Source organism: Cebidichthys violaceus, unplaced genomic scaffold, assembly GCF_023349555.1.
Source record: "Cebidichthys violaceus isolate CVI_PGR_0920_01 unplaced genomic scaffold, fCebVio1.0.p SCAF_5, whole genome shotgun sequence".
NCBI classification, from domain to species: domain Eukaryota; kingdom Metazoa; phylum Chordata; class Actinopteri; order Perciformes; family Stichaeidae; genus Cebidichthys; species Cebidichthys violaceus.
Window position 1 is genome coordinate 12074196 of NW_027176705.1, and position 14493 is coordinate 12088688.

General features: G+C 42.6%; 1 protein-coding gene across 13 annotated transcripts in view; it reads left to right on the forward strand.

Moving 5' to 3' along the window:
- The window catches only part of tjp1a (tight junction protein 1a), an 88396-nt gene that overhangs the window by 66708 nt on the left and 7195 nt on the right, over positions 1-14493 (forward strand). For 6 of the 13 annotated variants that reach the window (XM_068730796.1, XM_068730801.1, XM_068730802.1 and 3 more), the window contains 14 exons: positions 1059-1198; positions 1605-1710; positions 1963-2113; positions 4041-4149; positions 4261-4480; positions 5655-5839; positions 6063-6158; positions 7174-7200; positions 9142-9224; positions 9573-9783; positions 10580-10680; positions 10798-11148; positions 12055-12306; positions 13618-14445. In XM_068730796.1, coding sequence (XP_068586897.1) covers positions 1059-1198; positions 1605-1710; positions 1963-2113; positions 4041-4149; positions 4261-4480; positions 5655-5839; positions 6063-6158; positions 7174-7200; positions 9142-9224; positions 9573-9783; positions 10580-10680; positions 10798-11148; positions 12055-12306; positions 13618-14445 — 2860 coding nt within the window. The remainder of the gene's footprint in view (positions 1-1058; positions 1199-1604; positions 1711-1962; positions 2114-4040; positions 4150-4260; positions 4481-5654; positions 5840-6062; positions 6159-7173; positions 7201-9141; positions 9225-9572; positions 9784-10579; positions 10681-10797; positions 11149-12054; positions 12307-13617; positions 14446-14493) is intronic. The other 7 variants (XM_068730798.1, XM_068730799.1, XM_068730807.1 and 4 more) reach the window with 3 other exon arrangements.

The following is a 14493-nucleotide window of genomic DNA, read 5'->3' on the forward strand; positions in this document are numbered from 1 at the left end:
TCTCTCTCCCATTACAGTTCTGTTATTTCTTTCTTTCTCTCTCTCTCTCTCTCTCTCTCTCTCTCTCTCTCTCTCTCTCTCTCTCTCTCTCTCTCTTATTACAATTCTGTTATTTATCCTTAGGCTGCAGCTCTCATTTGCCATTCTCCCTCCATAACAAATTCCCTTGCAGGACTCACTGATGCCATGTACATGGTTATACATTTGTTTTACATTTGTGTTTTACTGCGTTTCATTTATGGGTGACCACACTGTACTGTATGCTTTCATACTGTGTGAGCAAAAATGAGAGAATGGGAGAAGCTGCCTCGTCTGAGCTGGTGGCACTGCCTGCACCTTCACATTCTTGTACTAAAGCCTCTGAATGCAGCTCAAGTACTGTGCCAGCAGGCAGTCATGTGACCAGATTGGAATTCAACCATTGTTTTAAGCAGCAGAGCCTTTTCTACTCTGTTAGTCACAGTCCACAAGACACACACACACACACACCCCATTTCCTCTTGTTTATTCTATCCAGGTTAAACAGGAACTTGGACTGAAAAGTATCTTAACTCAGGAGTTTATCTTGGGAGACATGGTTTGAGTTTTCTTTCTCTGCCTGTGTGCTTTTATCGGAATGGTTGATAGAATGGGAGTTTACATCAATCATCCAGAACAGTTTCCTTTGTAAATTAAAACATTTATGAACCCTGTCTGCTCCAATTGAAATGCTATCAGTTTCTGGTTGGGAGTGTCGTTTGGAGGGTCTTTTTTGACAAAAGCTGCACATCCTTCTTTTAATAGTTTATTGTCTTCTCATTTGATTATCTGTCCACATGCTCTTATCGTGTCATCCATGGCCCATGCTTTTTCCGTTTGGGTTTATTTTAGTCTTCCTGGTGATGTCAGCACAGGAACAAACTATGTAAACATTCACAGAAAATACACGGTCATTCTTCCACACATCAGCAAAGATTCTGCAGTCATTTAAGGAATGCATTAATGGAAAATGTTCTTGGTTTTGGCATTGACAGTCCACGAGTACCGAATTGCCATGTGTAATTTTTTGTCTATTTCAGCCATCGAAGTCGAGATGAGGAACGCGTATCCAAACCAGGATCCATGTCCACACCAGTCAAAAGCTCTGATGACGGCGTCTTGTCACAGGCCAGCGACCAGGCCAGCTCCAGAGATGACAAACAGTTACCCCCGCTGCCTGGTACGGAAGCCTCTGCCCAGCAGCCCTCAGCTCAAGGGACTAGTGTGCTTTCTCATGTTTGCCTCAGCTTTTACCACCTTTTTTATTTCTACATTTCATCGCCATTAGTACAATAAAGTTTCAGTTAGGTTTGAACAGCAGTTTACTTTAGTTTAATCAACTCTACAAATATAGTTTTTTCCTGTAGAGCTGTGCCTGAAGACTAATAATCATAAAGACGAACAGTGTGCCTTCACTTCACTTCACAATTGTTTTCACTGTTACCAAACACTATTAACTAACTATTTTGTATCAAGCCTTACCAAATGATGGAACTGATGCTGTTCAGCATATAGTGTGTACCAGTTTCCTTGGGAGTGCATGCGTGTGTGCGTTATTTGACTTTGTGTGTTTGTATTTGATACAGAACCAAAGCCAGTTTATGCACAGCCTGGTCAGCCTGACGTGGATCTGCCTGTCAGCCCCTCCGATGCCCCCGTGCCCAGCGCTGGTCATGATGACAGCATCCTCAGGTAAATGTCCTAGATGCTCTCGTCCAACAGTATTGACTGATTGTGGCATATATAGCCAGTGTATATATTCTCTTAAAGAATTAGCCTACCTGCATTGTGCTTAAAATTTAGGTCAGATATTCTGATCCACTTTTTTTTGGCTGTGTTGTTAGACCACGCTCTGCATATGTCTCTTAGAATGATTGTTTTTAGATCCATGATTTGCTGACTACTTTTGCTTAATTGTATCTGTCTCCCTGTGTACTCCTGCAGGCCGAGTATGAAGCTGGTCAAGTTCAAGAAGGGAGAGAGTGTCGGTCTGCGGTTAGCAGGAGGGAACGACGTGGGGATTTTCGTGGCAGGTGTTCTGGAGGACAGTCCTGCGGCTAAGGAAGGGCTGGAGGAGGGAGACCAGATTCTCAGGGTACGCTACACTCCACCACTTAAGCAACAAGGCTATTGTTTGCTTTCTGCAGTAGTTTTTGAAACAGTGGCGAGGGATTTAAAGAATCACACTTTACACATTTTTGCTGGAGAAACCTGATTTGTTGCCCATGTACTGTATATGCTTCACCAGTTTTTCTGTACATGACAAATATTTCAGTAAGGCAGCAGTTTAGTGGGTTGAAAGGAAAAATGATCAGTCTCTTCAAAAAAATTAAACCCAAAGTCTGGATCTAACAACTGAAGATCAAATAAGTAGATTTAAGTTGGTTTTCACAGCTGAAGGTCTGTGGAATATATAGAGAGAGAGAGAGAGAGAGAGAGAGAGAGAGAGAGAGAGAGAGAGAGAGAGAGAGAGAGAGAGAGAGAGAGAGAGAGAGAGAGAGAGAGAGAGAGAGAGAGAGAGAGAGAGAGAGAGAGAGAGAGAGAGAGAGAGAGACCTTTCATTGCGCTGTCTGTCAAAGAGAAATAACTCCTCAGGCTACACTGTCATTTATCAAATATGCCAGCCTAAGTGATGGTGAAGAAATGTGCTGCATGTAAACAAAGGTTTTACAGTATTCATGGGTGTCTAAATGTGTTCTCTCATTTCTCCCGACTTGTTGATCTTGTGCACATGTAAACGTAGTGTAAATGCTCCTTCTTTGTCCTATTATGTAGCTTGTAAGATCATTTTCAGGTATTGTTTTCTGTCAGAGTTTAGTCAGGCTTTTGTTATTAGCAAGTATTAGCTGTTAAGTATTTTGAAAGTGGGAAGAACATCTGGTGTTATTGTCAAAATAGACGAGCAGTAGCTGCCCACACTAACTTAGATACTTAGTGGTGAAACTATGTGATCCCATGAACACAATAGTTTTATTTCTCTCTAAAGTGATCTTGGGAATACAGTACAATGTATCCGTCAGTCCATGAGTCATTCTGGGCTCTGCCTCGTGTCAAAACTCCCCTTGTTTCCAATCTGAAGACACAATGGTCCTTCTTCCACTCTGACCTCGGAACAGTTGACTTTCTGTTCCACTGAACACTAGAGCAACATTGTTGATGGGATGATGGAAGCCCTCTTGATGTCAGTGTTGGATCCATTCAGACGTGTTTAGACAACAGCCAAGCATTACACCTGCTTTGTTTAATGTTATAACTGAATCTGTGTAGTGTTTCACTGCACAGAAGAGGCTGAGTACTAGCCGCACAGTTGTTCTCCCCCACGACACAGACATTCATGGACAGCATTTATCTTACAGACAAATCTGTCCATTACCGTATCTCCTTCTCTTAATGAATATACTATGGCTTGTGTTTTCCCACTCCACAGCATAGATCTCTCTGTGCCTGTGCGTGGGTTTTCTCTCCACTGTACGAACACACCTCAGAGACTTCCAGGACATTGTTTTCCGTCTTTAGATGGTTTCCCTTTGGTCATGGTGTGCGAGTGGAGATAAAGACGTCAAGCCCTCCTATTTCTGGGAAGGATAAAGGTGTCTTTCTGAGGTTCAGTGATTCCGTCCATGTGTTTCTGGTTCCCCTGCTGCCCCTCGAGCAGAGTCAATAAACAGCAGTTATTGTGTTTGGGACACCAGCAGGAGGGGGGGGGGGGGGGGGGGGGGTACATGGCCCTGCTTTTGTTGAGGAACACTTTTGACTTTTTCTACGTTCTTCTTATTTTGTGAGAAAACGAGCGATAGCTGCTCGAGTTTTGTTTTGTTTTTCGTCAAAATAAAAAAGTTGAGGAAAAACAGGAACAGAGCACACTTTAACCTAGTAGCTTTCAAAATGTGTTTCAAAACTTAGTGGGATAAACTTGGGGACATAATTAGGAGCTTTTAATTTGCTCTTTTGCGTGCTACTCCACTAGTCCTTTGATGAGACTGTAAGTAGATTTGTCTACGTCTTCTGTTCTGCATCTGTAGGTGAACAATGTGGACTTTGCTAACATTATCCGGGAGGAGGCTGTGCTGTTTCTGCTGGATCTCCCAAAAGGAGAAGAAGTTACTATTTTGGCCCAAAAGAAGAAGGATGGTGAGTGGCGGCAGTATGAAGTATTGTGTTAGTAGTGTAAATGCATCTGGTATCAAAACCAGCACATTTAAAAGGTTGCTGTAATCATTTTGCTATGTTCTTTTTCTTTAGTGTATCGGAGGATAGTGGAATCAGACGTTGGCGACTCCTTCTACATCCGGACACATTTTGAATATGAGAAAGAGTCACCGTACGGGCTGAGCTTCAACAAGGGCGAGGTGTTTCGCGTAGTAGACACGCTCTACAACGGCAAATTAGGCTCCTGGCTCGCTATCCGTATCGGCAAGAACCATCAGGAAGTGGAAAGGGGCATCATCCCCAACAAGAACAGGTAAAAGAGGATTCAGGTCACACCTTTTAATACTTGTACAGCTTGTTTTTATGAATGCACGAGGGTGGAGACAAATGAATAGAAGAATTGTGGTTGATCTGCGAGTAGCAAGGAAGGATTTGCGAGCATATTTCCATTTACTCATTTATTTAATCTATTGTATTTTACACATTTACACACGTTTATTATTTTATATTTAAAAAAATGCTATTGCTGTTATAAAGTGGAAGTGTTTTTAATGTAGGGCATATTAAACACATCCAGTGTGTCGGTGTGTCTGAGGATCCAGCCAACAGCATGGCTTTATCATGTCTCCACAGCCTTCAAGAGCCTCTGGCAGTGTTTACACACAGATTCCTCTCTCTTCATAGCTGTCCATATGCTGCATGCATTTATATCACATACATTAGGCATTGTGAAATATATGTCAGCTTCTCAGCCAAGATAAACCTGCCTCCCTGGATATTCTTTCAAAACACAAAACCCTAAAATCACACTCACAATTCAATATTATTTTAAAAACATCCATCAAAGGAAGACCTTTATTATTCAAGGTCTCCTCCCTTTAGGAAAACTGCCGAACTCACCTTACCGCTGACCACTGTTGATTTATGTGTACAAAATATATTGACCTATCTGCAGTGAACTTTAGGAAATGGATGCAAAAATATGTCCGTAACTTAAATTAGTGGTTTGTAAATCTGTAATGTTTTATAAATAAGACTTTTTCATTTCACTGCAAAGTCTTAATGTTCTTCTGTTGTACATATTCTGTGTATCAGAGCATCACTGAGATGAACCTGCGTCATTATGAGTTTATGTGTCGAAATACTGACTGTTATTCTGCTATCAAGTTCACAGAAACATCATTGAGTTAAATGATACGTCAGCTCTTCATAATGTGATCATTGAGCTATAAATTAGATTGTACTAGCCCTCAAGACAACATATCAATTAGCCTATCTGTAAAATGGCCACTAAGTATTTCATCAGCATTTCTTCAGCCAATAATGCACTCAATAATCAGACTGGATGGTGTTGCAGTTACAGTGCCTGCATATTACCACGACTTTTCTCTCCAAACAGTAGCAAGTGAAAAGCTGAATACCTGAACTGTCTTAAAGTGATTGAAGTCCTGACCGCTGACCTCACTCCTACTTTCTTCTTTGTCCAGAGCTGAACAGCTGTCCAGCGTGCAGTACACCCTCCCCAAAACACCAGGGGGCGACAGAGCGGACTTCTGGAGATTCCGAGGATTGCGAAGCTCCAAGAGGAATTTGCGTAAGAGCAGGGAAGACCTGTCGGCCCAACCGGTTCAGACCAAGTTCCCTGCTTATGAGAGGGTGGTGCTGAGGGAAGGTAAGAGCACATCCGCAAAGACAGTAACAGCAATAATCTCCGACATATCTCTATACTTTATATCTTTATACGTTTCTATGCTTCTAAGCATTGCAAAGCTGCTCATTTGTCTATTACTGATACATTCTAATATGGTAAGAACTGTATGATTTAGTATTTTGTTTGTAAGTGATACATGGTGCTAACCGTTGATGCTTTCCATGACTTGGTCGTGTTCTTCTAGCTGGGTTCCTGAGGCCGGTGGTTCTCTTTGGGCCGATAGCAGACGTGGCCCGAGAGAAACTGGCCAGAGAAGAGCCAGACATTTTTGAACTAGCAAGTAAGTGATAAAGTACCCGTCATCCTCTCTTGTGTTGTGACCTACTGTGTGTCTTGCATTGATAGGAAACCACCCTCTTAATTCACGCATCACACACTACAGCTGAGGGCTGTTTAACTTTTTAGTATCCATCAAATATTCACAGTGGTGGTCAATCCTCCTGTAAGTGATTTGCAACAGTAACTCTTCCTGACTTGTCTCCAGTGAAAGTAGACCTTCCTCATGCATTACTTCTGCCTGTGACTCTCTTCTTCATTTAAATGTGTTGCTCTGCCGTAAAGATTGCCGTAACAGTGCTTGTTTAGGCTGCAAACCCGATTTGATTCATCAAAAGTGTGTAAAAACACACCTACTTAATTGTTTATTAGGTGTTAAATTGTTAAACCAGAATGAGAAGATGACAAAGTCATTACAAACTGAAAGATTGTAGGTGGATAACTGCACCAGCCTCTGCTGTTTCTATGAACTTATAACCTACAGAAGGTTAGAAACATTACATTTTAGTAGTTTTGTTTCTGTAAAGATAACCACTGCTGTTGGCTCTTCACATCTTTAGGTTCATGTCCAGCAAAGAGTCACTATTCACTGGATGTTAATTCCTTCAAAAATAGATGTCATTCTGCTTAACTCCAGAATACTACTGCTACTGAAACTACTAGATATTCACAATTTAGTGGGTCAGTTAGTCAAGTTGTGTCAATGATTTCCTCTGTTTATTTATAGCTTCTCTCTTTCTTTATCTTTCACTCAGTCCAGGCAGAGCTGCATACACTCGTTTATTTTAGTCCGCATTCCACTGCCTCTTACTTCATAGATTGCAACCTTCTTTTTAATGTGTGTGTTTTATTTTAATGCTCAGTATTGAATTTCACTTACTTTAAGTGCAACACAACAACACATGCCAGTGCAAACGCGCACACATATTCAGTACACTCCCACATCAGAAGTGATTCCATTCCTTGATGCTTATTTGCGTAACTCCAGTGATGTGTGTGTAACTGTATTTTCTTTTCAGAAACACAGCAACAACAAGGAGGGGAAAGTATGTCACTTAGTGCATCAACTTTTTTGTTTTGTTTTATTAATTCAGTGAATGGCAGATAATCTGTAAACTGGTGTTTGGTGGCAATCTGGTCGATAGATGGTTCAACAATGCGTTTAGGGGAATAGCACTTGATTTAGGAATTCACAATTGGCAATACTGATTGTTTTACTAAATATTAGTGTGACTCTAAAATGAATCACAGAAGACCTTACACTGAAGAAATGCAATATCATACTTACACACAGCTATTTTTCTTCTTGTTTCCATGTAATTTTCTCGTTGGAAGGAAAATCTACCCTCGATATTGTACTTGACTTACTGACTGAAATGCATTTGATATCAATGAAAATATATATTTTGGATTTTGAAAAGCGCTACTGCATTAGCATGGATCATATTTTGCACATCTAAACACTTACATTAGATATGATAACACATTTTATTGTTGAGAATTCATTTTTGTTTTCCATTCTACACTTTTTGCCCAAATTTAAATCTCTAAGGAGCTGTTTGCTATTGTGATATTGCATGTTGATCATTAGAGATTAGTGAATGCTGATTTATGTACACTACCCTTGAATGAATACAGTAGTATATTATATAGTTAAACTCAGTGGTATTCCCCTCTTAATGTATCGTGTGTAGAAAGACAAGGCAGCACGTGGAGCTGTGCACTTAATATGCCATGAAAACTGAGATGTGTGGAGATGCTTTTCAAAAAAATCTTTTGGAAATTATCAAATAATACAGAATAGACTGGGAATGTTGAGTTTATTTGGGCTTCCAAAAGTCGTCACCCATTTGTTTGATTTTTCTACTACATTTATCCCATGAAATCTCACATAATTAATTAACCAAATCAACCTGCAGCTTTGCCCATGAAAATGAAATGGATAGATTTTCTTGAAAAAAATGCCCACAATACCACCCAAAAATATGATATGAGATGAAATGAACCATCTATTTATGGCTTGGGTATCGGGTCCATGTACGAGCTGAACCAAAAATGTATCTGTATGAAATCTGATCAAAATGGGTCATTTTACGGCTCACAACTCAGAATACAATGAAACCACCTCTGTGATGCTACTGTACGAAAACATAGAGCGTATTACATATCATACAAAACTGATGTATGTGTGTGTGTTGGTATAAAGCCCCTAGTGTCAATGGATAGACAAAACTGGTGTTTCAAATTTTTTATTGCACAGACATGACTGAATCCCAACATACATTTTTTTCAACATTGCCGCATACGCTTAAATCTTGACTTGTTGCATGGCTATTTGTATCTGCTCTCCCTAAACTGTTTTTGGGTAGATCAGAGCAGTGATTTCAGATCATAGATCCTATTAGAAATTAGAACTGTTAGGCATTAAGCCCCGTGCTGTGGTGTGTTTGAGTCATTACTAGACTGCACCCTGGTGAGATGACTGCCCTCTTTTGAACCTTGTGTGTCTGGGCAGGAAACCATTGCTTATCTTTATGTGAATCATAAACCCCTCTTCACATCCTTGCTTAAATCCCCGAGGCTTACAATGACACTATTCTCATTAATCCCAAAATGACCCTCATGCTCTTGTATGCGCATATTTCATGTCAGTGTTTCTCACATAACACATTTCCTGCACCATCATTTATACCGTTACATGCAGTTGTACGCACACATTCATTCAACACTGAATTAAATTTCCCTAAACCTACCCAAAATACCTAATGACTATTGCATGAATTGGCTGCTACTCTCTAGCTGTTTTCATAAACGTACACTTGTCCTCTCCCGTACGGAGATTATTATTCTGTATTCAACAGCTCTATTTATGGGAGTCGACAAATGCACGCTACAAGAATATCTAATTGGGGCACAGCCATGTTTTATTGTTATTTGTCACTTGTGTTGATGTGATGCAGTAACTCTGTACATTTTGTCTTCTATAGGGAGTGAACCCAGGGATGCAGGAACCGACCAGAAGAGCTCCGGCATCATTCGCCTGCACACCATCAAACAGATAATCGACCGGGTAAGAAGCAAGATATGCACACGTGTTTAAATACAGACAAAAGGTCGAGATATGAACATCTTTTGACAGATTTGTTATGGTGATGAGACGATGGCAGCTCACTGCTGCCCTCTGGTGTTCTGTACTCGCTAATGCTATTAAGTGCCTGAACTTCGAGTGGTTGATTATACCGTGGCGAAACTAATGCAGACTGATGAGCTGTCGTCTTGCCCGTGTTCAAGATCTGCTGCACACAATATGTGAAGAAATCATCATGGTGTTGGTCATATAGTATTCAATATGTAATAGTCCTTACTCCTTTGCTTTATGGAAATAAACACAGCTATGTTTTTTTCTCTGTGTCTGAAGGACAAGCATGCAGTGCTGGACATCACCCCTAATGCAGTGGACCGTCTGAACTACGCTCAGTGGTATCCAATTGTGGTGTTTCTCAACCCAGACACAAAGCAGGGTGTGAAGACTATGAGGACCCGCCTCTGCTCCGAGTCTAGGAAGAGTGCCAGGAAGCTTTTTGACCGAGCCCTCAAACTAAGGAAGAACAACCACCACCTCTTCACCAGTGAGTCTAGAGGGAAGGAGGGAGGGGTAGACGGGGGCTCCAAACGAGCCGGAGGGGAATGGTAGATATCTTACAGGCAGCACAGACACATTTCAAAGGAAGTTGACAATTGAGTGCCGCAGTGTTAGAGGCTGTCACACTCCTGACAAACGCTTGTTCAGCACTGACTGTCACACCAGAGCACCCACAGGGCCCTTATTCAGCACGCACTCTTTCTGTCAAGGGTTGTGGTGTGACTGTGCTTTAGGAGCATCTGTTGGTGATGAAGATATTAGAGAAGCGTTAAGAATATTCTTCTCTGGCTCATATTCAGTCTTTGCAGCACACGCATAGATTCTTCCCATAATCTTCGGTCCAAATAACTATTACACAACAAGCTGCATTTGTACCTCTACACCTTTTATCCACCGGATTTCATTTGAAAGTTATTCTCAGAATCAAGCTTCATAATCATGTTCAACTATAATTACTTTATGTAAACTAGGGAACAGATAAAACTGGACTATTTTTATGTTAAGAACCTAGCACATGGGAGGAGACAATGCGGGAAGTTACCTCTCAGCTGCCTTATTTCATGTCCTTGAGAGTGAGCGAGAGCAATTCCCTAATTTTGCATTTAAAGTTCCTAGTCTGTTGTGATTGGTTTGCATTATTAGAGTGCATATCTAAAAGGAACTTTTAATTATGAAGCTACTGTTGTTGTACTTAATTGCCAATTTGGGAAACGTTGTTGTTATTCATTTGATTGGAGATATGTTTTTTCTTCTCTTCTGCACTTTCCTCTCTGTGTATTCAGCGACCATTAATTTGAACAACATGAATGATGGTTGGTTTGGAGCACTGAAGGACACAATCCAGCAGCAGCAGAACCAGCTGGTGTGGGTTTCAGAGGGCAAGGTGAGACACACACACCCAAACACACACACACACACACACACACACACACACACACACACACACGCACACAAACAGCCATGTTTAGAGTCTAAATGGTCTTTACGTCTTGTTTCCCAGGCTGATGGGGCAGCTGAGGATGACCTGGACATCCACGACGACCGCCTGTCTTATCTGTCGGCACCGGGCAGTGAGTATTCCATGTACAGCACCGACAGTCGCCACACCTCCGACTACGAGGACACGGACACAGAGGGCGGAGCCTACACCGACCAGGAGCTGGACGAGACGCTGAACGATGACGTGGGTCCACCCACGGAGCCGGCCATCACCCGCTCCTCTGAGCCTGTTCGGGAGGACCCGCCCGTCATCCAGGAGCCCCCTGGCTACGCTAGCTACCAGCACACAGTGCAGCCGGACCCCCTGAACCGCATCGACCCGGCTGGATTCAAGGCACCAGTTCCGCAGCAGGTAGCGTTTCTGAGAGCGGCACGTCTTCCCTGTTGTCTGGAGGACGTGGTTTGCGTTAGAAGGGTTTTCTGGAGGCGCTATTGAACGCACTTTTTTATTTTTTCAGTTACTGTCTATCTACTGTTACCAAACAATATCAGTGCAAAAGTGAAAACTTCTGTGGTCAGGTATTTATCGCAATATATAAATATTATATAATATATATATTTATTATACTATTTATTTTATCTATTTGCCTATATCTGTTTGTTGATTGATGTTTGTGAGAGTGTGTTTTTTTATTTTTGAAAAGGAGAAGAACTTGATACGTTTTACTGTTACTCTTGTACTCTATATTACCACAAGCTGTCTTATTGGTGTGACTGTTGCTGATGTCACTGGGAAAAGAAACTTGTTTGTCAAAGTGTCTGTACCAGTACTCACCTATGTGCACTTCCTACCTTTGTTTTACCTGTGATTGGGACCGGACGTTACGACACAAGAAAGTATTATGTGCATGTTGGCAATGCCAGTGTTAATCCAGTGTACCTGTGAAATGTACTTATCGACACCTAATTGGCCGTTGTGACGCCCAAATCTAAGTGTTTGTCGTCTCATGATGTGTTAATGAGCATAAAAGGGGAAAGAAAAGAAACTACTGTATTGTAACCGTAGCATTAAAATCAAATTAGTATACTCTAACAATGAAAACTTGTCCTGCTGCTAATTCCTAACTCTCACATGACATTGGTTGATCTACAGCTACTGTTTAATGTGGAGGAGGGTGATTGGCTGTTTGATTGGTGTAAGCCGTAGGCACAAGTGAGGAGCAGGCCGTTGTAGTGGGGCTGTGAAGGTAGTAGCACTTGTTGGTACTGCACCTTAGTGTCGGCGCGTGTTATTAAACATTTCTGAACCACTTCACAGAAAGCAGAGGCCGCTGCCGTCCCTAGCGTCCCCCAGCAGCCTGAGCCCCTGGCTGAGACAGTGCCCCCTGCTGTCGACGTTACTGTAAAAACTGTAGGGGGTCTGAGCCCTGACGAGGCTCCTGCAGCTCCTCACAGCCAGCCAAGCCCCAACCCAGAGGCTGGCTCACTTAGGAGGCCCACCCCTGAGCTAGCTCCTCAGAGCGTCACGCCAGAACCTCTACAATCTGGACTGGCCAGTTCAGAACCAAAGGTATCCATCTGACCGTCACCGGACGCTCCGTGAACTGACTCGGCCCAGCACGGTCTGACCCGGCTGACCTGCTGTGCTGCTGCTGCCTGTGTACCTACCTACCTCCTGCTGCCACGCTTCTCTCTCTCTCGCTCTCTCTCCTTCCATCCTGCATGTTCGCTGACCACAGTGCTGCCCAGAAGAGACAGAGATGTGTTTGTGGCCGTTATTGTGCGTGCAAAGAGTGTGTGTGTGTGTGTGTGTGTGTGTGTGTGTGTGTGTGTGTGTGTGTGTGTGTGTGTGTGTGTGTGTGTGTGCGCACGCACGTGTGAGCAAATGCTGGTAAACAACAGTGGGCTTGGAGGTGATGGCTGTGCTGACATGCCTACATGTAGGGGAGCGGTGGAAAATCCTGTGGCTCTCACTGTTGCTTATCCTCTTTGCATGGCTGCAACATGTTTGCCTCATTCTCTGTTAACCACTAGAGGTAGATCTCTGTATTTATCAGTGCAGATTGAATGGATTTGTTTCCTTGTAAAAGTAGCCATTCATTTTCCATTCATTTCTCTATTTTATTTGTTGTCCTGCGTTAAATGTAGCCATGGCCAAGTAACAAAGACCAGCTCAACAAAAATGTTCTGCTGATTAGGATGGATAATTAATGGTTACTTCCCGATGATCAGGATTTCAAATATTTGTTTTTGTACAATGGGTATGTGCTTGTAATGTTAAATATTATTGTGGATATTTATGTTGCCTTAATAATTGCACCAAGACAGTGGGTGACATTTTCCCTCGTGAATGTAGTGGTGCACACATGTGTGAGAAACCCCAAAGTATTAGTTAAATTATCAATAGGCTACTATATAATCAAACACTATAAGTAGTTTGTGTTACACGTTTTAACCAAATTCATATTCTCTCAGGTTAGACAAAAGAAATGCATCCCATTGTTTTGTTGTAATTTTTTTTTTTTTTTTTTTTTTTTTTTTTCTTGATTTATTTTTTTCAATGTTAATTTGGAGCTGCAGTGATACATTGTGATGTTTTTAAGCTGCAATAAGTGTTTGGTTGTGCTGCTATTTCTATTTAATCTACTATACAATCTGATCAGTAACCCTCCCTCTCAGTTTCTCTATTTCAGGTCTTTCCCTTCTTGTTTCTTCTTCTGCAATTAATTTGACAGACGTTTTTTAATATTCTCATTTTCTCATCTTTTAACGGATTTTTGTACGTCCAGTTTTTCACATTACATATTTTCTGTCTGTGCAATATGTTAGTGGATCCTGTGCAGTTGTTAACATTATTCTTTGTTGTGTGTTTGTTTGGTAGATGTTTCAGAAGGATCCATACAGCGTGGACAACACGGGGAGAATCAACCACAGCATGAAGCCTGTGACTTACAACCCTCAGCAGGGATATCACCCTGACCAGCAGCCATACAGAGATTACGACCACCCACCCAGTCGGTATGATGTCAGCAGCAGTGGAGTCAGCAGCGGAGGTGGTTACCCAGAACCAAAGCACAGAAACTATGACTCTAACCCGCCCTACGAGAACAGTGTGCCTCATTACGACCAGCAACAATGGAACCCCTACAGCCAACCGCTCTCTACTGCCAACTCCCAGAGCTACGATCCCCGTTTGCCGTACGGCGATGGCCCCGACTCCCAGTACACCCCTCCTCTCCGCTACGACGAGCCCCCGCCTCAGCAGGGATTCGACGGGCGACCTCGCTACGGTAAACCAACAGGTCCTGTCCGCTATGACGATCCTCCACCTCCTGCTCCGGGGCCTGACCTGCATTACAACCAGGATCCTCACCTGAGCGCGTACCCTTCAGCCGGCCACTCCCCAGACCCCGCTGCCCAGCGGCCTGCGTATAACCAGGGACCAACGCCACAACAAAAGAGCTACAAGCCTCAGCAGTATGACCCTGTTCCTGTGAACTCTGAAACCAGCCCCACACCACCTCCCAAAGCAGACGCCCCGTCACCGTCTCCTGCAGAGGCTCCAAAGTCTTTCCCCGCCAGAGATGAGCTACAGGAGGACCCCGCCATGCGGCCACAGTCAGTCCTGACGAGGGTCAAGATGTTCGAGAACAAACGCTCTGTGTCCGTGGATAGAGCCAGAGATACGGGGGATTTATCTGGGAACAAGGTAAACTGTTAATAGTTGTTACCAGTGTACTTAACTTCTTGAGAAATA